The 23,691-nt window shown below is 61.3% G+C and overlaps 1 protein-coding gene across 5 annotated transcripts in view; it reads right to left on the bottom strand.

The window, feature by feature from the left end:
- Nucleotides 1-2,150: 2,150 nt before the first annotated feature.
- The window catches only part of SLC38A10 (solute carrier family 38 member 10), a 35,583-nt gene continuing 14,042 nt past the window's right edge, over nucleotides 2,151-23,691 (bottom strand). For 3 of the 5 annotated variants that reach the window (XM_039859578.1, XM_039859581.1, XM_039859582.1), the window contains 8 exons: nucleotides 21,759-21,870; nucleotides 21,119-21,225; nucleotides 13,919-14,096; nucleotides 8,814-8,981; nucleotides 8,039-8,485; nucleotides 7,396-7,494; nucleotides 4,047-4,208; nucleotides 2,151-3,823 (listed from right to left, as the gene is read on the bottom strand). In XM_039859578.1, coding sequence (XP_039715512.1) covers nucleotides 2,787-3,823; nucleotides 4,047-4,208; nucleotides 7,396-7,494; nucleotides 8,039-8,485; nucleotides 8,814-8,981; nucleotides 13,919-14,096; nucleotides 21,119-21,225; nucleotides 21,759-21,870 — 2,310 coding nt within the window. In that variant the 3' untranslated portion in view covers nucleotides 2,151-2,786. The remainder of the gene's footprint in view (nucleotides 3,824-4,046; nucleotides 4,209-7,395; nucleotides 7,495-8,038; nucleotides 8,486-8,813; nucleotides 8,982-13,918; nucleotides 14,097-21,118; nucleotides 21,226-21,758; nucleotides 21,871-23,691) is intronic. The other 2 variants (XM_039859580.1, XM_039859579.1) reach the window with 2 other exon arrangements.

Raw genomic sequence — 23,691 nt, 5'->3', positions numbered from 1 at the left:
TGCTGGTTTAGGAGACATATCAAAGATAAATGATGGGCAGCGTGAGGGAGAGACCCCCCTGTAGGGAACCTGGTGCCGATGTTGGTCCAGAACTGGAGGGGGCGGGGCGCGCTCCTACAGAAGGCAGCGAAGACGAGGTGCCAGACAAGGGTTGGTTAGGAACCCAGCAGCTCCGCTACCACCCAGGCTGCAGGCCCCTGGCCCAGGTGGGTGGGGTTACCACCGCCCTCATGCAGCCACCTGGGGAGCCAGAGCCAAGCCCTCCTGACCCCTCTGGCCCCACAGCCCTTGTCCTGAGAGTGACACACATGCCTAGCAAGGCCAGGCAGGACCCCCAGAGCCACCAGCCCAGCGAGTACACAGGGCCTGAGCGCCATCCAAGTTCTCTGCTTGTTTCTTCCAAAGTGCGACTTCAGGACCAGCCCAACCCCCACAAGGGGTGAGACCTCCGTCTCTGCAACCTGTGTCCATTCCAGTGAAATTGCTCCCAGGGAGGTCTGGAGGGGCAGCTGTCCCTGGGGGAGTGGTTAGAGCCCGTCCTGCTGGGTGGTCACTTGATAGTAGTAACCACTAGGATTCATGCCCTTAAACTGATGACAGGCCCCCTGGGAGACCCACAGCCTGAGGGCCGGAGGGAGAGGTGGCCAGTACCTGGCCTTGCTGGGCTCCTCACAGCGTGTACCTGGTGGGTGCGTCCAGCTGCAGGGTGGCCTCCCCCAACTTTCCGCTCTCCACCGAGCACACCTGCCCCGGGCCCCTCCCAGAACGGTCCCACCGGGTGATCCCTTTTCAAATTCCCATCCAGGGTGGCAGATGCTGCCACCACCTTGTGTCTCCTGTCCAGGGGCACTGTGGGCTTGCTCTGCTGACCAGCCAGGCTGCACCCTGAACACTGACCTCAGCTCTCAGGGCCTCCCAGGTGCCCCTCCGCTTCTGGCCTCCTGGGCCTTTGTCCCGGCCCTCCGGCCTCCCTAAACTCACTCCATCTTCAAGATGTCTGTTGACGGGGATGTGACGGGCGGGGAGGCAGCAAAGACGACTTCCGCTGTGGTCTGTACAGTCGTGTCTCGGCCCTCTGGCGGGGCGCCTCACGTTCACGCACAGCCTCGCCCCCGCCCCGGCCTTCCCTGGTTCTCTGGAGTGTCCATCCCAGGCACGTGGGGCTATAGTTCCCCACAGGGAGGGTCACCCACTGGTGGCAGCTCTGGCCCATATCACTGGTGGCACCTTCCATCCACAGGAGCCGGATGTAGTCTGTGGTGAGAGGCACATTCAGCTCCTCCCTCCTCCCTGTGATCCTGGCACCCGTGACCCCATCCAGAGGTCTGCGGACCGGGAAGACCTTTCCTGAGGGGCTGCACACGAGAGCACTGACGGGGACGAGTCTGGGTGCCAGAAGTGGGGCCTGGGCAGTGGGGATGGGGGTGTGGGAGGAGAGTGACCTCGGAAGACATGAAACCGGGGACGGGAGGACCTCGAGTAGACAGGTGGAAACTCCGGGAGCGCCTCGCCACCCAGCCGGCTCGCCGGGCTCCCTGCGCGAGCAGCACCCCAACTTGGTTCAGGGGGAATGAGTTAGGCCTCCAGAAAGCTTTTATTACCCTTCTCTGGTCAGGCTGCCCAATGCAGAGAATTTACAATAAAAACTAAAAGTGATTTCAAAGGTACAAGGGTAGAGCATGAGCCCCAGAAGGGGAGCCGAGCACACACAGGACAAAGCAGTGGAGGCCCTGGGCTCAGCCAGGACAGCCCGCCACACCTGCCAGGCCACCTACCGACGGTCTCACAGGCCAGGGAGCCACCACTGGCTCTTCTGCTCCTTGGAAACAAAACATCACAAAAGCCCCCCAGACAGATGGGCGGCTGCAGCAGACTCAAGAGGAGCCGTGGCCAAAACAAGTCACTGCTTATTGCACGAACTCCCCTCCCTCATGCTGGTCACAGCACGCTGCAGCCACAGGCCTGGCACTGAGGGCCAGAGTAGCTCCGGGCAGCAGCTCTGCCTGCAGACAGCGTCTCTCCAGGGCTTTAATGCCTCTGGTTTACACGTCACCCTGCGGTTTGGTTACTGGTCTGTTCTTCAGTGACCCCGGTCGCAGCTTTGTGCTCGTTTGGTGTCGGGCACCATCCAGGTAACTAACCAAGCAGACTAGAGTGGCATTTTTTATTTTAAAATAAGATCTCATGATACTCTGGGGAACCACAGCGTGGAGCAGAGCCGCATTGCAAGGGCACCCGGGCAGCTCTCTGATGCCCAGTGACAGACTCGCTGTTCTAGCCCCTGAGGCAGGAAGCAGTATGTGCTGTGAGCAGCAGGGCGAAGGCAGACTGTTTATTAAGGTTTTCTACAACACTCAGAGAACGCGAGCAACATAAAACCTGGAGTAACTGGGGACCTGTGGCCAGGGCCGGTGTCGGCAGCCACGTGCTGGGACGAGTCGGCACGCAGAGGCACCAGCCGCAATCACGCATCCTGCTGCCACAGCCTCACAGGACCCACCTGTGTCACAATATGCAGATGGCGGGTTGCAGACAAGACCATAGCTGATGCCACATCTCCGTAGGGTCTTGGGTGGCCAGTGAGCTGAGCCACCTGGACAAGCGAAGAGGCATCAGTGACAGCACAGACCACCCCTGGAAGGATGTCACAGTGAGACAGGGCTTTCGGACCCGTACTCAGTGTGACCTCCGGGATGCAGTGCTCACTGTGCTCCAGGTTCGCCAGCAGCCTGGGCATGGCTGCGTGAGGCCAGCCGACCAGGAGGATGGTGGCCACTTGCAGGCACTCAGGCCTCCTCCGGGATCCCAGGCAATTGTTTGATCTGGCGGCTGTGGACCACGTGCAAAGCGCCCCCTGCGGCCTGGCGGAGCTGGGTGTCCAGGGCGCTGCGGAGGTCATTGACCTGCACATCGGGCAGGGAGTTGAAGCTGATGATGACGCCATCGTCAGAGGCCAGGCCTCCGTCTGCACGAGGAGCCACATCCCGCCGCCGCCTCCGCAGGTCGGAGCCGGCCTGGACTTTCAGGTCGCGGTTGGGTTTGGCAAGGTCCGGCTTCTGCGCCCCAGGGATGGCCTGTTTGGGCCCAAGCTCAGGGTTTGGTCTCTGATCAGGCTCTAGGACAGGAGCGTCCTCTCTAGGAGCAGGTTCGTTGTCCCCGCCCAGGTGGTCCCCACCGAGGGCCTCCTTTCTCGCCTCGGGGTGACCTCCCTGACCTCCAACAGAGACAGCTGGGTGTTCAGGGTGATGTAACACAGCCTGGGCCTGAGGGGCTGCTGCGCCCAGCCTGCGGGACAGGCCTGCAGGGTCCTGGTCTTGGCCCACTTGCTGGGGTCTCTCCACACCCCCTTCTAGGGCGCCTGCCTCCTGAACGGCAGCACCAGCGGCTGCCACCTCCTTTCTGGGTTTCCTCCTCTCGTGGGAGCCTCCACCAAAATTGTCCTGACTCTGCCTGGCAGAGTCCCCAGCATCAGGCTTCTCTGGCCCCCCAGGTGCCCCGGCGAGGCCTGGCTCGGGGGCCTGCTCCTGCACGCCCACCTCCTTGGGCTCAGTGCCCTGCCACCCTTCCCTGGGCTTGGCCTGGGCTGCCCGGGGCTCCGTGTCCACACCACCACCACCGGGAGGACCGGGTGGGGCTCTGCCTGCAGCTGCCTCAGGTTCCTCCAAGGCGCGCTGGTCATGTCCGGGGGGTGGAGAGGGGGACCGCCCGGGAGCGCCGAGCTCAGGCTCCAAAGGCTGCAGGGGGTGCTCCGCCAGCCCTCCGTCGCGGGCCTCCTGCTCCTTACTCTTGGACACAGCCACCCCCGGCTCAGGCTGTGCGTCCACTGCAAATGAAGTCATCAGTTTAGCTTTGGACATAGCAGAAGCCACCTATGCTGGAACTGAAAGGAACCAGCTTGGCAGCAATTAAAAGCTATGCGTCACAACGTAAACTTGCCCAGCAGGACGCAAGCCCATGGAGCCAGCTGCAGCAGACGCCAACAGTGCTAAGCAACGCCCCCTCCAGGCCTGGCCAGCCCCGCCCCTCCCCCGCCCCCGCCGACTTGCCATCCTCGCCATCCTGCCTCTGCTGGCGGATCTCCTTGTGCTGCTCCTCGATCACCGCGAGCAGCTTCTCCTGCTGGTCCAGGAGGCGCTTCTGCTGCACCTGCTGCTCCTTGATCACTTGCAGCAGGACGGCGTGGTCCAGCATCTCTGCCCTGCCAGCTTCTGGCATTCGAAAAACATAGTCAGAGCCCGCGCTGGGCCGAGGTCACCGGGAGGCCCCTCCCCGGACGCCCTGAATGGCGCCATTCTTATCCCCCAGCTGGTCAGCGGGACATTCAGGCCAGAGGGACCGCCGAGGCCTCTGCAAGGATGGCGGCCACCGTCCCAGCTGCCTTGCTCTCACACCAGCTTGTGGCTCAGTCCCACGTGCCCCAAGTCGCTCAGGGGTCATGGCCAGGGTGGCCCCTGAAGGCAGCCCCTCCAGGCTGAGAGTTTAAAGCAAACAGAACTGGCTTCCCTTCAGCAACGAACAGGACCTCTGTGAGACCAAGGCCACCGCAGGCACACAGCAGGTCCCCACATGCTGCTCCTGACCCCGCCCCCAGGGCACAGCAGCAAGCCCAGGGGGCTGCTGTGACAGATGTGGGGAGGCCTTGCCACAGCCCGTCACACCCCCACGCAGGATGTGGCCCCAGTGGGCTTAGTGACCGGTGCATTTCCCACTAACGCCTCAGCACTGGGTCAGCTGCCCCGCAGCTCCCGATGAGACTGAGGGTCTCAAATAGGAAGCTTTGAAAGGCGCTGTGACTGGTCAGGGCTGCCAGGCATGAAAATTCACATCAAGAGAAAGGAGAATGTTTGCAAGTGGTGAGAGCGACAGCAAGGGCCCTGCTTGCCAAGCACACAGGACCTGTGACCTGTGACCTGCCAGAACAGTGTGGGGTCGGCCTTCTCCCAGGACTATGGTGGGGGGACCTCTGGAGGCCGGTGCAAGGATGTGCAGGCAGGCAAGCCCATGGGGAACATGCTAAAACTGACCATAGGAAGGACAGGACCATGAAGAGGACAGAAGACAGACCACAGGGAGGACAGAAGACGGGCCACGTGGAGGATGGGGCCACAGGGAAGAAGGGAGAACAAAGCTATGTGCAGGATGAGAGAACAGGACCACGGGCAGGACAGGAAGGGGGACCTCTCAGCCAGCCCAGCTGCAGCAGCCCCTGCTCCCCACCAGGCACCCGTCCACGTGTCCTCAGGGCATCAGGACACCTGCCTGAGCAAAGCCCCATTCATGGATGAGCCTGGGACTCTGCTCACCTCCCTTATCATGAGTGACGTGCATGGCGCTGCCCCACCTTGGCCGTGGGCGACCCTGTCATTCTGGGTGCCTGTGGCTCATGACCATGTAATGGTCGATGGTACGACAACAGCTCCACGTTGCCAATACTGCCTGTCCCCAGGCAGGTGCCGGGGTCGGGGGGTGAGCCCCACCTCTTCACTGGCTCCTTGGAGGACCAGCCCCACACCAATGCCACGGGGATGGGGTACCATGTCCAGCCAGAAGTGACACATGAAACATATGAAACAGAGAGGAGATGACAAGCTGTGTCCATAGCCAGAGCCCCTCGTGGGATGCACCAGGACCACGGGGACCAGCCTCACGGATGGGATGAGAGCCGTCCAGATGCTAACACACACACAAAGACGCTAATGTCAGGCCAGGCACACAGCGGAAGGTACGTGTGGCCCCACCCTGCCCAGCTGGGGCCTTAGCGACCGGTGCTTACAGACTGTCCTGGTGACAGCAGAGGCACCGCAGGGCTAAGAAAGACCAAGGAATTCAGCAGAGGGGAGTTAGCTGGGGCATGGGGGCCCACAAGGGGCGGCGTGCCTGTGTGTGCCCGTGTGTGCCGTGAAGGGGCGGCGTGTGCCCACGTGTGCCCGCATGTGGCGTGAAGGGGCGGCATGCCTGCGTGTGCCCACATGTGGCATGAAGGGGCGGCGTGCCCGTGTGTGCCCGCATGTGCCGTGAAGGGGCGTGTGTCCGCGTGTGCCCACGTGTGCCGTGAAGGGGTGGCGTGTGCCTGCGTGTGCCCGCGTGTCCGTGTGTCCGTGCGTGCCCGCGTGTGCCCGCGTGTTCCCGCCAGCTCTGTCCTTGCGTCTCCCCCTCCGCAGACGCGCCCTCCTCTGTGCCGCGCACCCCCGTCCGTACCTGCTACTATCTTTTTGATCTCAGCTGTTCGTCCCATTGAGAGGCATACGGAAGAAAAGCAGAATAGGAAACCGTGAAAATTCTCTTTTCAGGAAGAAAAAAACCAAAGAATCAAATAGGTTCAGATAACAGATTCTAAGGGTTGAAACCAACAAGGACAGGAAGAGAAATCAGAGACAGACTCAGGCATGTGGCACCGCTAAAGCAGGCCCTGCACTCAGGGGACCCTGCGCACCTTCAGGCCCTGCCATCCAGGTCCCCGGCTGCCGGAAGGCTCAGGTGGCATCCTGGCAGCAGGAGCTCCGGGCTGGCTGTTCCCACAGGCCCCACTGGGAGGCAGATGCGGGGAGGAGGCAATGAGGCCCGTCTCACGACCCCACCCGAGGCTACTCTGCCTCAATTCACATGCACGGGGTAAAATGCATGGCCCAGGGGGCTGATCCTCACAAGCTGCCACCAATGTGGTGACGCTGTGGGGGGCTCAGCCTGGGTGAGGCCATGGCACAGGAGCCTGTGGTTCACCAAAAAATTCAGGATGGGCGATCACGGGCCAGCCAGGTGACTGACACCACCGCCACTGCAGAGGGAATGCCTGACCAGTGGGGCCCTGGGGTGGGAGATCAAAAGCCAACAGCTGGGATCACCCCAAAATGGGTAGAAGGTCGGGAAGATTCACAGCAAGTCTCACTCACTGGAGAGAAAAGGCAAGAGGAGCATCCATTTCTGGACGGGTAATGGGTCTTCACTGCAGGTGACACCAATGTCCCCTGTCCCATCTAAGGGGTGGGGCAGATAAGGGGCTGGAGCACTGCCGGGGGGCAAGGAGCTAAGGCAGTAACAGTCACCGGCATCCAGGCTGGGTCTCGGGGAGGCGCATCCTGGAGCCAGCTGTGTGCCAGCCAACGCGCCCACACTGGCCGGCAGCAACACGCACGCATTAGAAACACTAACACGTCTGCTGTGACTGAAACACGAACGGTAATGGGAAGTCAGGTGACAGAGGACAGGTTCTTCTAAGACAAGAGGAGATAAAAGGGCTCCTAGGGAGGTACCCGAGAAAAGGCTGAGGCACTCTGGAAAGGGCCCCCAAGATGGGGGGCACCTGTGGCTCCTCCCCTGCCATCGCCCGGTCTGGACGCAAGGGAGGGAGGTGTCCCCAGGCCCGGGGAGAGGGCGGCGAGAGAGCCAAGCGCTTACCCTCCAGCCTGCTGCCGGCGTGGTCTCCGCCCGGGCCCTCCGAGTCCCTCTGCCCTCTCAGCTCCGCGGGCTGCCCGGCCCCGGGGGCCAACTTCCCACCTACACACACAGGATGCGGGTTCGCAGAAACTCAGGGGGACCGGGGAGGCGCGGAAGGCGGCAGAGGGGGAACGAGAGGAGGTGTCGGATGTTCCCTGAAATCGCCCTCCGCATCAGCCCTCCGCCCCTGCTCAGTTTATCCGCGACCTGATGATTACCAGGGAGGTAATAAAAAACACGCAGCAATCTCCCCGGCCGTGGCAGCGAGCCAGCGTTAACCACCCTCGCCAATTAACATGCTAGAGCCGTCCCAGCCGGCTCCGAGCTGGCACGTCACAACGCGGTACCTGTCAAGCGCCGCGCGCCAGCCCGGTACGCCCGGACACAGGAGCAGCGCGGCGCCTGACATTCAGTGGTACGCAAAGAGCTGCGTGACAGATATCACAGTCGCTGTCAAGCCACCAGCCTCTCACTCTGACCCCCAGCTGAAGGGCGGCCACATTCACACGCTAATCTTGGAGATGGGGAAACGCGGGGACAGGAGGAAGGCCCCCCGCCCACTGCAGGAGCCTCCAGGGAAGGGGGCGCCCAGGCTGACACCCACCAGGCTCGCTCTCTGCGGGATCGCCCACGGCCCTTGCGGCGTGGCCCGGGATGCCGGCTGCTCTCTCCCCTGCGCCTGCCCCCAGGGACTCCTGCCCCTCTGGGAGCTCTGCCTGGGGCCCAGGATGCAGACCCCTGTTGCCTAGCTCCAAGTCTTCCTTCACGGGCTCCACGGCTGGCTGACCGTTTCCTTCTGGAACCTTCTGGGGATCTTGGGGAAGAGCGCCCACTGCCTCCAAGGCCTGGTCCTGTCCAGGTCGCTCTCTCTTTGAATCTGGCAGAGGTGGCACCATCTGACCCTTGTCGCCCGGAGCCTTCTCAGCCACGTGTTTAGACGAACGCACATCCTCCTCCGGTCCTTCCCGGTCTTGACCTTCGTCCACCACCACCTTGTCATGAGGGACTGGGGGCTCGTGGCGGTGGGCCTCGCCCACAGGCACCGCCACACCTGGAGAGAGACAAAGGACATGCTGGGGATGAGGAGGAATGACCCGGCCTTCCTTCTCAGGGACTGTGAACTGAGTGAGCTCTAGTGCCTAATGATGTGACACAGGCCCGCGAGTGCCACCTCTCACAGATGTGACTGCTGTCTAGCTGAGGAGCAGCACTATTTCTAGAAAATTACGAGACAGGCCAGGCAGCTGCAAACCAGCTGCTTTGGCCAGGGGCAGAACATCCGCCCGAATCAAAGGCTAAAGGAGGCAAAAAGGCCCAGAACTTGTACAGGGCTAAGGGGTAGAGACCCAGCACCCCATGCTCAGCCCTCCCGGCCACACCTTGCGCGGGGCGGTCCAGCTGCACCTCCTCCTGCTTCTCCTTGGCGCCTTCCCTCTGCGGCACGTTCTCAGGACCCTTAATCTGGGCCTGCTCCATCTCATCTTTCTCAGGTGGCAGCTTCGGCTTATCCCGGCCGTCCTCAGCCACGGCCACCCCTGCTTTCTGGCCTGTGAGCACAGCAGAGCTAAGTGAGCGGCGTTCCCCGCTGGCTGCACCACCAACCAGCACCAAACACGGCAGCTTTCCCTGGATGGCAGTCACATCTCCCAGTCGAATGGCAGAGCCGAAGCAGTTATGTTTTTTCTCCTTCAGTCATTAGCAACTAAGTAGCAGAGGAAACTGTCACTTTTCTCATGTATTCGTAACAAAGATACTCAAAATGAAATTTACACCTAACTGGGTGCAGAAGAGCACACTCCCTGTAACACTGGTCATCACCACCAGATGGCAGCATGAACCCACCGTTGGACTGGGCTGGGGGCCGCAGGCTTGGGGACACCACCCTCCCAAACTCGACGCCTCGCTGCAGCCTGGGGCCTTAAGGAAAAGGCTCTTAGGAGGTGACCTGCAATCCTGAGGACTTCTGCTGATGGTGAGGGTCAGTGTGGACAGGAAGATGAGCAGAGGACAGCCTGCAAAGCTGTGCCGCCCGCCTCCCACAGCCGTCCACACCTGCACGGTCACCCCGGGCCCCGAGAAGGGCCGTGAGGATGGCCCTCAGAATGAGGCCGAAATGGAGCCTATTAGGAACCTCCACTTAAAATAACGCACTTTCTACGTGTTAGGCAAATGTGACAAAACTAAAGAGCTGTGTCGGAAACAAAAGACCTTTAAAAACGGTCACTTCCCCCCAGAGGCCAGAAGCAATCTCTGTTCCCATCTTAGGGCGGGGAGACAGAAGTCCTCGGTGGCTGGACACGGCCTCAGGCAGGGCACCGCAGAGGAGGGGCCCGAGTGCGGACGTCTCACAACAGCCGGAGGGGGACTCGGCTCAGCCGCCTGCGTGTGCCAGGCCGGGGGCTCCCGCCCATATGTGGCTGGGGGCCTGCTGTCCCACACAAGCCGGCAGAGGGACGGAGCCCCTGGTGGGGGGCTGGTTAGCAGGGAGCCAACTCTGCACTCTATTCAAATAAGCACGTGGCTGTCGCCCGAGTGGGTGAAAATGTCCTGGTCTCTGCCACATGCGATCCCCTCACAGCGGCCCACGCTCCAGCGAGAACCGCTACAAACCAGAGGCGCCCGCCTGGCGGACTGCGCGGTCAAGGAAGGGGCCAGGAGCGGGAGGGCAGACACCACAAGGCAGAGTCGGCCTCCACTGTGTCAGAACCAAGTCGCCTCTGAGCAGTCATTTCTCAGCAGGGAACAAAATCGGTCCATCGTCACACATGAAGGATGGGCTGAGGCGAGCTCCGTGCGGACCACCAGACGGGGAGGGACCGTGGCGAGCGTGGCGAGCGTGGCGTCGCCTGGGAACTCGCAACTGTGAGCCGCCTTTGGGGTGCCGGGAGGGCTCGGCCCGCGCCCCACCTCAGCCTTCTCAGGCCTGGACTCTGCACTTCACAATGGCCACGGCGCTTTCTAAGGTGGCACCCAGCTCTTCGCCGGGGCCAGTGTGCCGGCAATGCCTCCTGGCTGCAGTAAAAATACCATAACATAAAACGAGTGACCGAAAGCGGCCCACGTGCCCCAGCTTGGTTCTCACGGTAACGTGACCACATTGTGCTAAGACCAGAGACCGCCCTGTGTGGCTGGCGATGCCACTGGCCAGTGAACAGGGCAGGACGGTGTGGAAGGAGCCGCGGGGGAGCGGGGGCTGTGGCGCCCCACTTTCTCCGGGAAGGCAAGCAGCAGGTGGGGCTCAGGAGTGGCCAGCAGAGGGCGTCCCGCGCCAGCTCACACTCTGGGGCCCCCAAAGGTCAGCGCCCGCCCACCTCACTGGTCAAAGAGGGCGCTTCCTACGACCAAAGTCAAGCCTCGCCACGACCTGCGATGCAGGTGGACCCAGCAAATCCTGTGCTCATGCCTCTCCGCCAGGCGGTGGTGGATCAGCGGCCTCCCCAAACACTCGTGATGGCCCTGTGGCGACGAGGGATGCGCTCACACTCCTGACAGTGCTTCAGGCGGGTGTGGCACTAATTCCGCAGTCCTGCTCAGGGAGCGGGGCACGGACCGCCGGGCCGCTGCCCTGGGCTGTCTGTGCGGTTGGCGCGTGGCAGTTGGGGGTGCAAAGTCCAGACCAGCCCGTTGGCATGGTGATGAGGAAAGTGCAGTCGAGGCCAGTCTCCCCTGTAGCAGAGAGCACAGGCGGGGAGTCCCACGGCCCGGGGCCTGGGGCACACTCTGCTGTCACCCGCGTGGACTGGTCTCTGCATCTTGTGAGCAGTAAAGAAGGAAGAGCCACCTCAGACTGCCAAGTGCCAGTCAAGTCACTTGCACCTGAGCCCCACATGTGGAGTCCTGTCGGCTGGGGGAGAGCTCGAACTCAGAGGTGCGTGGGACCCCAGGGCAAGAACGACTGCCTGATGCTGTGGGGTGACGCTCTTGCACCCGGTCCTGCCTTTCTCCAGGGCGCTGGCCTCGAGGGTGTGAGGAGGGGTGGCTTGCTGAGGGCTTCTTAAACCCCACTCTTATCGGCTGAGCAGCTGTGGGACCCCGACTATGACACCCGCTCATCTTCCCAATATGCGGGACTCCCACTGCTCCCCGGGCCCCACGCTCCCACCGGGTGGCCGCCAGGGCACCAGAGTGGCTCACCCCTCAGGGGCCTCCTACAAATAGGTGGGCAGGTGGGGCAGGCCCGCTGCTCAAGAGGGACCAGGTGGGTGGCGACTCTGGGCTGTGCCCTCCTGCCCCCCAATCCAGCCGGTCGATGACGCCGGTGTGGCTACCTTGGACGGCGCCAGAGAAATGCCACATCCTGACACAAGAGCAGAAAAATGACAGCCGCCGGGGCAGCGGGCGCGGGACACAGCAGCTGTCAAAGCCCCTCCCAGCGGGGCTCAGACCCGCGGAGAGCGGACGTGGGAGCTACGTGGCCCTCGCAGGCACGTGGGTATCTGTCACGGGAGCTGGGACGCTTTCCCAGCGGCGCACGGGCAGCCGGTGCAGGCGCACAAGGGCGCGAGCTCAAGACAGAGGACAGTGGAGCGGAGGGACGGGTGGCAGTGAGCTCCCGCTCAGGCCCGTGGTCACCCTCTGCCACCTGAAGCCACACGCACCAGCAGACCTGCCTCCTGCCCACCCGAGGGCCTGGCACACTGCCCAGCCGGGTACCCGAGGCCCCGTCCTGGCCCTTCCTCTCCTCTCCCACGGAGCAGACACACGGCCGCGTCCCCCCACTGCAGCACGGGGGCGCGTCATACAAGGGGTGTGGACCAAGGCTGCTCCCCAAGACCACATGACGGGGGTGTGGGCACTGGGGGGGAGGAAGGGGATGGCCACGTTCCAAGGGGGAGCCCATGTGTCACCCCATCTGCACCCGCTTGCCAGCCGCCTAGGTGCTGCCGATGTGACCTAAGTGGCCTGGCGAGCCCGAGTGTGACCGCGTGAGCCTTCAGGGGTTCAGCACCTCTCCCCGCACCTGCTGCTCCCCGCCCCAGCGTGCGGCCCAGGCACTGTGCTCGCTACCCAGAGCGCCAGGCCATGTGTGCCAGTCCCAGCTCCCCAGGGGAGCAGGATGCCTCCGTCAGTGCCAGGGCCCGCGCAAGGCTCTAAGAAGAGTTGGTACCAGTTTGAAGGGGACACCAGAGACTCGGAGACCCTGCCCACACGCTGACAGCAGCGTCCAACGGGGCACATGCAGCACAGGCCCCGGGCCCAGCGCCCCTTCAGCAAGGCGGCCCATCAATTACAGGGGAGGCGGGGGCGAGAAAAACAGAGCGTGCGCTAAAAACAAACGGCATGTGGCTCCAAGGGGCCCTGTGTTCCGCTGCAGCCTCGTGGGATAAATGGAAACCAGCTGTGGCTGCGGCGGGCTCCAGGTGAGCCAGCGCCGCCGCCGTGACAGGACGCAGCTGCTCGGCCGGCCTCAGGCGGGGGCCACGCCGCGCCGCAGGGACAGGCAGCCCAGGCCGACGCACGCCGAGACGGCTGCCACGGGGCAGGCCCGCAGGCAGCCGAGACGGGGAAATGGTGCCTGAGCCCAGTTCTGCCGGGGCGTCCCCAGCACACAGCCGACACGCCAGGGGCAAGGGACCCAAGGGGCACCAGCGGGGTGGGCATACGACGTCCGGCTCCCTCTTCACAGGGGCTTTTCCTGTCCACACTACTGCATCCGAGCAACTGGCCACGGTGCCGACTCAGGCCGTCTCGTCAGCGAGCCCCGCCATTCCCAGGGATCTTCTCCACAGGAAACCCTCAAACGGGGGATCTTGTGGGCCCTGCCAGCCCGGGAAGGCGGGAGGGAGCATACCCAGCCCCTTCAAGGTCAGACGGCCCCGGGGGAGACTGCTCCCCTGGCAGGCAGGGCGTCTGTGGCTGCTGACACCGCTGGGGGCTCCCCTGCACAGGGAGGTGACGCCGAACTGAGGCAGGACCAAGTCCAGGGGCCATTGTCCCCACAGCCAGGGCTCAAGCATGTTGGCCTCCTGGCCCATCCTTCCATGTGACCTTTCCTTAGTCACAGTCAGTGGGAGACCTTGTCCACAATCGGAAACCCCCCTTCCCTGCACCCCAGGGGTCCAGCCACAGACGGAGAGACGGGGCGACAGGGCCACAGCATCGAGGCCTGTGAGGCGGCCTCGGCCATAGGGCAGTGAGGGTCACCACTCTGCCAACAGATAGGCTGACCAATGACACGGAACGTGAGCAGGACACAAAGCAGTGTCACTGACACTATGCGTGCCAGGAGTGGCTGAAACTTACATTTTTAAAACACAAGCAAACGTGAGAGACCCACAGACTGACTGACCTGTCCGTACGCTGAATCAGGGCATGGAGGTCTCAGCCCTGCTGTCCCTGTCTGCCGTCTGTCCCCTGCCCCTCCATCACCCAAACGAGATGAAGGCAGCCTGGAAAGGGCCACCTTCATTCCTGACCGTAAGGTATGGCTACCGCGGCACCCCCTAAGAGGGCTGCAGGGGCTGAGCGGGGTGGGTGCACGTACCTGAGAGCCGCGTGCCTGGGAACCGGGCCACCTCCGCCTTCGTCTCCCCGTCGGCCGCTCTGAGCTGGCCGCCAGGGGCTTCCTTTGCCAAGTCCAGGTTGACTGGGGTCTCCTCGCTTACGGACAGGGTGGTGTGTGTGCTGACCACCAGGATGCCCAGGCCGACCCAGAGCACCACCTGGATGAGACAAAGACCCCAGACCCCACAGCCAAAGAGGTCAGGAAGGGCCCAGGCCCCGCCCTGCCCGGGGAGGAGGGAGGCGGAGCAGGAGGGGCCTGGGCACAGTGCAGGAAGGCCCGCCTGCTGGCCAGTCACACAGGCCACTAGGAGACGACAGTCCCTAACCGATCAACCTGACTGAATCATCAGCCAAACCTGCGGGAGCCGCGCTGGCACTGTGAGTAGGGGCAGCGTGAGAGGGGCCTGGACAGAGGAGTATGTGTGTGTGGCACAGAGGTGCTGGCTGGCTGAGCCCCAAGCCCACCGGCCGGGCCTCCCCGAGAGCCTGGTGGCACCTACAGCTGCAGAGGCTGGGCTGGTCCCCTTGATGGCTTTGCCTGGAGATGCGAGGATCTCAGGGCTGCTGCCCAGCTGGGGAGGGGTGGCCCGCGCACACCCACCGCCTCGGCCAACGGTAGTGAGAGGGCCCAGAGCACAGGTCCCCAGTTCCTCAAAGCCCCATATGGAGGACTTGTCCCTAATGTCACCCAGCAGGTTGGACATACCCAGAGCTGCTGGGTGCAGATCGGGAGACAGCATCTAGGTGGTGGCTTCTTGCCCACCCTTCCTGAGCTAGAGCGCCCACCGGTGCTGCCCAGGGAGCTGCCCAGGAGGCGCTGCTGCTGGTCCGAGGGCCTCTGCCCTGCGCTGTCCTTCCTGCGAAGGGCCCGCAGCTGCCAAACGGTGCCCAGGAGGGAATCCCATGAGCCTGGTTCCCCAGCCCCCAGGGGCAGCAGCAAAACCCCTTCCACCGCCAGGCCCTGGTTTGGGCCGCCCCTAAGATGGTTTTAACACAAAGACAAAGACACTGGGTTGGTCATTTTATGTCGAGTCATTTTCACGGGACACCATTTTTAGGACCCATCTCCATGGGACACTGACAAGCCAAAGAAAACTTCGCATCCATGACTCTGAATGATTCCTATCAACCCTCAGCTTTCTGGGCTTAAAGAAAAAACTCGCACGCAAAATGAAAAACACTAACTCTGTCAACACTGGAAGACGACGAGCTTCAGAAACAACCAAAAGCATCAACTTCCTGCCAGTTTAAGAAGAACGGCCCGCACGGCGCCAGGACGTTCCAGAAGATGAACCCAGCTCCACCCAGTGCCATGCGCACCCCCCACTGTCCCCGCCCAAGACGCGCTATCCCACTTGCAGAGCGCGTCTGCCAGCTCCACCCTGTCCACGAAGACGTGCACCCACGGTCTCCCACCCAGCGGCGGCCCCCCTGGTGCCGAGACCTCTCGACTCGTCTGCTGACACACCGGCTCGCAGGCTGCCCCTGGGCTCTGCGGGGCACGGGCCGGCCGACCACTGTCTGCGGGGTGAGCAGCTGCGGGCCCAGCCAGCACCTCCGTAATGGGCCCAATGCCCCAGCTCTCCGCTCTCGCCCTCTCCTCTGAAGAAACAGCACAGGCCCACGAAAAGCCCCAGGCAGGGAAGCAGAGCTGCCCCACGAAGAGGGCTGTGGGCTTAATGCCACACAAGTATCGGTGTAGGGCTGTGACTGACACCAAGCAAATCTCAGCCCCCAAGGTGATGACTGATGCACGAGAGACAGGTTGGGAGGTGAGTCAGCAGAGCCAGGGCGGGAACACGGCCACAGGGCACCCCTGGAGGACAGGGCATTTAGAAAGGACACAGGTGCCCCGAGGCAGCCGTGACATTTAAGCCCTGACTGCAGGCCCGACGACATAGAACCAAAGTCCTACACAGCTCCCGGGTCCCGCCGCTGACCGTGTGCAAACAAGAGCATCCCCCGTTCTCCCAAAATCCAGGTAAGGAAGGGCCAGCCAGGCACGGCGCTGCCACAGCCTCAGGACAGGGAAGAGGGTGGCCCCCCTCAAGCGGTCTCAGCCCTGAAGCCACGAGCACGGCCTGCAGAGCCCGCCTTCCTGCAGGAGTCTGTGGGTCCAGAGAGCAGCTCGGAGCCGGGCCAGGCATCCGACTCCAGAGCCCCGGCCGCGTGCGTGCTTCTCAACCCCGCCGCACACCAGCAGCGGGGAGAGGCGAATGCACGCTGCCGGCACCGCCCAGGACTCCCCCGTGGCCTCGGGATCCACTAGGGTCCCTGGAGGTAGGGAGACAATGCTTTCCTTCCTGGCACCCGAGACTTGGAACCATGCACAAGTTCCAGTCCTGCCCCTCAGTAATGAGACGCACACCTGGAGGCAGGGCTCCGGCCGCCCGACAGCCACGCCCCGATTTTCTCATAGCCCCTCAGCGCCTCCAGCTCCCGCTGCTGGCTTCTGGGCAGCAGTGCGTCAATTCCAAACAGGGATCCCCCCAAGTACCTCCCACCTGACAGGACTGGAGAACCCACTGATTTCTCTGATTTTCGAGACAAAGAGGGAACTGCATGATGGCAGTTCACAGTTCTTGCTCATTCTTCTGAGGACATTTCTTGGACCACCTGATGCGCCCTCACCCATGCCCCCCTCTCCTGGCCCATCCCAGAGCGGCACACGCACACGCTCACACGGACAGACAGACCACCCCAGGGCTGCTCGCGACATACCACCCAGCACATGTAGTCGGGGTTGGGGGTGAACCTTCACCGCCCTCTCCAGGCACGGTCAAAAAGTGGTTAACACAATTCAGCGTCTTCTTAGATTTCAAAAACCACTGTAAAACAGGCACAGTAGATGCTTCATTAGTTCAAGTATGTGTGTACGCGAGCAGGCGTGTAAGTGTGCACACTCGCATCTATAAACCAAGCCAAAAACCAGCATCAGCCTCAGTGGGTAAACACTAGACACTGTCCCAAGCGAATCAGTAAGATGACAAGCTGGCCCCTCACGCCACCGGCGCCACGGCCAGGGTTCCGAGATGACACAGAAAGGTAACATTCGGAAAGGAGGAGGCACAACCAAGAGATGCTGTAGAGGCCCGGGAAGGTGAACAGGTGAACGAGGAGCATGTGAAAGTCTACGGCCTCCTTGTATGCAAACAAAAACCGGTTAGAAAACCCAGGGGAAGAAGAAACCCCAGAAGCACAGCAATGGGGGTCCAGCGACGGGGGAGCCATGAGTAAGCCGAGGCCACGCCCCGAAACTGCCCAGGGAGCCGCGTCCGTCCACACTGCTGGTCAGCTGGAGAGAAACGATACCGATTCCTTCTAAATTAATCTACAGCTTCACAAATTCCAATTAGACCAAGACACAAAAAGCTGGAGTTATTTTTAAGAGTAAAATCAGCTGACTTGAACCTTCAAATGGAAAATAAGCACACGTATCCAGAAACGTCACTAAAACCGGCAAAGAGGAGGGATTAGAAGTGGAGCGTCTCAGGGAGGCATCCAGCGCGGGGAACGCCGGCTCAGGCCGCGGGGATCAGAGCGGCGTGGGAGGGGCGTGGCTGGCCGGGCACGGAAGCCCCACGCCGGGCCCAGTGCGCCGGGCCCCGACCGGGTGGCGTGGCAACACCTCGCACCGGTGATGGATGACGGGGTCGGACGACGAGGCAGTCTGTGTCTCACCGACGCAAAACACAGGCGGTTCAAAGATTTAAATGCAAAAATGAAGTCAGAAAGTAGAACCGAGGGAGGCGTTTCCAAACGCTGGAGTGGGGACTGTCCTCCCCAGCCGTCCTCCCCGGCCAGCCCCAGGACTCAGACAGGAGACCTGACGACTGGAAAAAGCATTTGCAATTTAGCGGGAATGCACTAATTCCTCGCGTTGTGGGGGTTCCTGGTGCTCTGGCTGTGGCGGAGGACGGCGACCCTAGAATGAGGGAGGGCGCCCGCGTCTGTGCTCCCTGGGGCATGTGCCAGCCCCAGCCGCGCAGCCGCGCAGGGACCAGCTGCCGGGAGGGTGAAGGGTAGCAGGGAGCTGAGCCACCTGAGGGCAAAGGCACCTGGCTGAGACCCGGGAAGGGCTACGCCCCGGGAGGGAGGGCACACCAGGGCCAGACCCACCGCCGGTGCACACAGGTGGACAGAGACGAACACCACGCAAAGCCCCGGAGGTTTCTCAGTGTCCACCAGCCACCAGGCACCAGGTGGCAGGGCCAAGTGACAGAAAACCAGAAAACCGCAAAGGATCGGCATAAATAAATTCTATCTGAAACAATCATGTCTCGTGGAGTTTTAAATATGTGTAAAATTAGAAAATGTGAAAACAATAGCTCTGAAGGCCAGAGGAGGGTGCGCGGCGATACACTCTGGGATCCTTGCCTCGTCTGGGAAGTGATAAATAACCAATTTACTACCAACTCTTATAAGCCAGGGACTCAAATTAAACTGCCCCGCATTACCACCAGAGCAGAAATGTGCAACACCAGCTAACAGGAATAAAGAAAAACTACTTAAAAAAAAAACCCAAAAACAAAAAACAGGAAAAGAACAGATGGGACAAATAAAAAACAAAGAGTAAAATGGAAGCTTTAATTCCTCCAAAATCAGCAATTACATCAACTGTAAGTAACCTGAAATACTCGTATCAACGAAACAAAACAAAAGCTGACTGCGCGCTATGGCAGCAGACACACCTGAAATAGGGGGGCAGAGTGAGAGCGAAAGAAAAAGGATGGAAAAGCTACACGGTGCAGCTACAAACCCCAAACGAAGCTGCGTTAGCTACACTACAGCAGACAGGACTGAGCTGACAAGCATTTCCAAAGACCAAAGGAGCATTTCACAAGGAAAAGGGCCCGTTTCACAAGATCTAACCATCTCGAACCTACATGTTGCTGATAACGTGGCTCCAAAATAAAAGGCGAGAACTGATGGACCTGAACGAATCCACGATTACAGGGGGAATCATCAGTCCTTTCTCATAACGACAAACAACAAGATTTAAAAGTCAGTAAGAAGACGTAAAATCTGAAAATCGCAGTTGGTTGACCTGACCTAGCCACATAGAGGGCACACGGCTTCCAACAACTGCAGACTGCACAGCACGGTGACTGCCCACCAGGATGGACCACGTGCTGGGCCACAAAGCAAGTCTCCGCAGATGTCAGAGGACCAAAGGTCCTCAGCGCATGTCCTCCCACCACACCTGGATGATGCTCATAATCAATAAAAGAGATTACTAGGAAGTCTCCCAAAGCTGGGACAGCTAAAGCAGCCGTGGGTGGAAGGAGAGGTAACAATGGAAATCAGAAAAGGCTGAGAACTGAAGGATGATGTCGCCTGTCCGATCCACAGCCTGGTGCAGCCCCAGTCAAAGGCCCACGGGCTGTTCTGGAGGAATCCGACAAGCCGATTCTAAAGCTTAGAGATGCAAGGGCCAGCAACAGGAAAGACACCCTGAAGAACAACAGAGCTGGGGGACTTCTGCTGCCCGATGCCGAGGCTCAGGAGAAGGCCACAGCGATGGAAACGGCAGCACCGCTGCAAGGGAGACTGACCGTCTCCCTCCTGCACAGGTGACGTGTGACAGCAGTGCTGCTACAGCGCCGTGAGAAGGGGGGAGCCAATCAGCGAGAGCCTGGAACCTCAAGGTTCTCAACCAACAGAACACAGGCCTCGCCCTACCTCCCGCCAACCAACTCCAGAGGGAGCGCCGATCTAGATGAGAACAATAAAATACAAATCCTCCAAAATCACATAGGAGCCTACCTCCAGGACCTTGGGATAAGCAAAGATTTCTTAAATCACACATAAAAAGCACCCAGCAAAGGAAAAAGAGCAATAAACCAAACCACACTAAAATTAAGAACATCTGTTGATCAAAAGGTGTCATTAAGGAAGTGAGAAGGCAGCCAAGAGGCAGAAAAAGCATTTGCAATATGTCTCTGAAAACACTCGTATCTGGAATCTTAAAAACTCCTACAAATCACTAAGAAACAGACGGACAACCGAGGAGATCAGAAATGGGTAAGAAGACACCCCCCCTATGGCGACGGGGCACAGAGAGACCCTTAGCCTCATCAGTCACGTGGGGACGGAAAGTTAAAACTCGAAAGAGGGACCACCGACTACACACCCACCAGAAGGGCTAGAATTTGTAGAAGGGAAAGTAGATGTAAAAGCCGCCAGAATTCTAATGTGGAAAAACGGAAAAAGTTTGGCAAAATGCACTAAAGCTGGGTAGACAGGACCCAGGATCCAACAGCCCCCCGCCTGAGTGAATAACCCATCAACTGTGCACACACATGCGCACCGGCGAAGCTGGAGCAGCCCACACAGGACCCCGTCCACCCCAGCAAGCTGTGCTTGGTCACAGGGGGCTGTTGCACGCAGTGAGGACCAGCTACCCTCCCGCCCCCTCAGCGGCCTGGGTACACGCGGACGTGCTGCTGAGCGAGGTGGCCAGACACGCAGACCCGTGCTGTGGACTACACTTCCGCCAGCTTTAGGGACAGGTAACATCACTCCAAAACATCACAACACAGACGCGCAGTAATCTCTGGGGAAGCTCCGGGTGCTGGAATGTTCTGTGTCTGCCCCGGATGACGGTTCTGTGGCTGGGTGCGCTCAGCAAACGCGACCAGACGTGTGACGTCACTCTGGCCTGATGAAGGGGAAAGAGGCCCGCGCTGGCTCGGAGCGACGGTGGCTGAACTCTGCGCAGGCGCGGGGACCAAAGCCATCGGGCCACATATGCTCACCCTCGGCGACACAGGGATTGTTTCCAAAAGCATCCCCTAGACACAGCCTCAGACACTTGGGGATGCTCAGGTACACACACCCGTCGCGGGCTGCCTGTGTCAGCACGACTGGAGAGTGACTCCCTCAAAGACAGTCCCCAGCAAGAGGGTAGGGATGGGGACATGGAGTGTGCAGCACACACGGACACACGTTTGGGGAACAGCTGGTTCAGTGCTTGATGTTCAGATGAGTGAGCGGGTGCGGCACCCATGCGGGGCCCTGGGAAGCTCCGCAGGCGCACGTGCTGGTGGTCGGGGCACGTGCACACAGAGACCGCACCTGTGCTAAGGAACACACCTGGCCCGCAAAAGCCCTCGGGGAGCACGCTCCCCCACTGGGCCCAGACTGACGCGGGGGCGGCCGAGGCCCGCACGGCGCTCACCTGGGAGGAGAGCGTGTTCTTGTGGACTTTCCTGTAGATCAGGGCCGGGCAGATGAAGCAGATGAGGCTCCCCATCGTGGCACCCGTGAGGCCCAGGATGGTCTCCACTGCGGACGAGACACGGGGTGAGCAACCAGACATGCGCCTTCAGCAAGCACTGTGGCCGAGCCGGCCCTGCTGTGGACGGGAACCTAGGCACGGCTCCAGGGCACTGGCCACAGCGGAGGCACACCCTCTGTGCCACCGGACACCAAGCAAAAGGACAGCGCAGGTCGAGGGGCCGACGCTTCCCGCCTGAGACCGTGCGCCTCAGTTTCCTCGCTAACACCGCTCCCTCCCCGGCCGTGTGACCTCGGGGAGCAGCAGGACCCTGGGCCCAGCACGGTGCGAGGCCCACTAATGCCGCTCGACTCCCCGCCAGGTGTCTGGGCACCAGCGGGGCTTCTCTTCAATCACCCCAAACCTGGTGCCGGCCCACGCCTCCTCCCCCGCTGCTCCGTGAGTGACCGAGGGGGTGTGTGCAAGCCAGGAGCCTGGAGTGTGGGGGCCTCCGCAGAGCGACCCGGGGAGGGCGTGTGCGGGTTCCAGTGAGCTCTCTCTGTCCGCAGGAAGCCAGCCACCGGACGGCCCTCCCACTTACCGTTCGGGATCATGATTCCGCCGACCATGGTTCCGAACACAACTGAGAGGGTCAGAGCCTTGAAACGCAGAGGTGGCATGTAGCCCCCGGCGGCAAAGGTCCCGTCCTTTTGCTATGTGACAGAAGAAACAAAGAAGAGGTTTTGCGATGGCCGGACCCCTCTGCCACTCTGGCAAGCAAGCCCGCGAAGGGCCCACGAGCACCCCAGGCAGGTCTCCCCAGAGGCCCCATCAGATGTGGCCGAGCGACCCAGAGGTAAACTTGTGACCCAGACCCGCGAGGTGCCAGGAAGGCACAGGCTGCTCCTCACGCCAAGCGGGGACATGAGCGTGACAACCGCGGTTTGGAAGGGTAGTCACAAGCCGTTTTCCTTCCAGAACGACGCCGTGAGATTGATAAAGGTACCACACGGTACAGAAAACGGAACGCCGAGCCGGCGCCAGGCGACACCCGCGGGGCTTGGAGCAGCAGGGCTGCACTGCCACACGCTCGGCCGCACCCGCCTCGCCTCGCCTCGTCTCCAGCAGCTGCAGGGCGCACAGGCAGAAGGAAGGGGGAGGGCGCGACGCGGACACCAGACCCGAAGCCCCGCCTGCGGCCTCGGCTCCCTTGCCTGTCCACGCCAGGGTCAGGCTGCGGCGAGGGCCAAACGAGCTCACAGGAGTGAAGATTCTAGAACAGTGTAGGCACACAGGAGGGGCTGACCGTGAAACTACCACTCAAGTGAGGCTTCAGAACCTTCCAGAACTGGAATTTCAGGCCCCCAATTTTCAGAATAGACTCTTGCGTGGGCGGCTCACGCAGACCGAAGGGGCTGGAGAATTTCCGCCCGCCCTCGGACGGCAGCTGGCACACAGCCCAGTGAGGACAGGGGCCAGGGCTGTACCTTCTGGCCCGGGAATTCCTGCCCCGAAACTCGCCCGGGAAGGACTGAGAGGAGAGGACGAGGGGAAGCCGTGGGCACGAAGGCTGTCGTGGCCGTTACCAGAGAGGTCAAGGGCGAAAGGCTGGCACCGACCAGAACATCCGACCAGGGGTGAAGGCCCCAGGGCGCAGAGATGCTGTGGGTCTCCATGGAAACAGACACCCACCCGCGAGCTACAGACAGAAGCGGACAGTGAAAGGGGTGCTGCATGCCTGTGAGGGGACGCCGGCACCGAGCGGACCCCGTGGGGGAGCGCGTCGCCTGGTATAACACTGCCCCTGCCCGACAATTAAAAAATGATAAACATGTGCTATGTACAGACACTGTTCAGATGCAAAGTACGTGTCTGCACCAAACTGCGAAAGATGGAAGCCAGTAGCCCACAGGAGGGAGGCCAGGCTGGACATCGGGGGAAGACTCCATGGCCACATGAGATGCTCCGCCATCGCACCCCAAGGAACAAGGCACGAAATCACTCCCGGCTTGGCGCCTAGGTCCTGAACAGCTAATGGGGGTGGGGGGGAGTCACACCAGAGAGGGAGGGCAGCCAGTGCCAGGGCTCCACCTCTGCTTTGACATGCTGTCTCTGATGGCAGAACCTGTGGGGACCGGCCCACATGGAAGCTGTTCCGCCCAGAGGCCCACCCTCCCCTGTCTGGTTGCTGGACACTTCCCTGGAGTCTCTGGGACCAAAGCAGCCCTCCTACCTGTACTGGGGCCTGGGCACTTCCAGTGGAGCCTGTGTGGCCACCAGGACACAGACTCTGCACCAGAGAAAAGCCGCGGGGCCACGGGCTCCCAAGATGTCCCTGGACACGAGCTGTTACACATGCACCTTGTCAACTCAGCACAATCAGAGAGCCCGAACAGCTGACGGCTTGTAAAGGACAAGGCAGCGCCGTGTCCGCACACAACGCTGAAGGAGACGAGGCTCTCTCGTGGCTCAGGTGTCTCACGGCCAATTGTTAAAACTTTCGGATACACGAGCGATGCACCAACCCAGTGCCC

Source organism: Pteropus medius, unplaced genomic scaffold, assembly GCF_902729225.1.
Source record: "Pteropus medius unplaced genomic scaffold, Ma_sr-lr_union100, whole genome shotgun sequence".
Classification (NCBI taxonomy): domain Eukaryota; kingdom Metazoa; phylum Chordata; class Mammalia; order Chiroptera; family Pteropodidae; genus Pteropus; species Pteropus medius.
The sequence above is the reverse complement of the archived record's forward strand: the minus strand, read 5'-3'. Positions and strand labels throughout refer to the sequence as shown.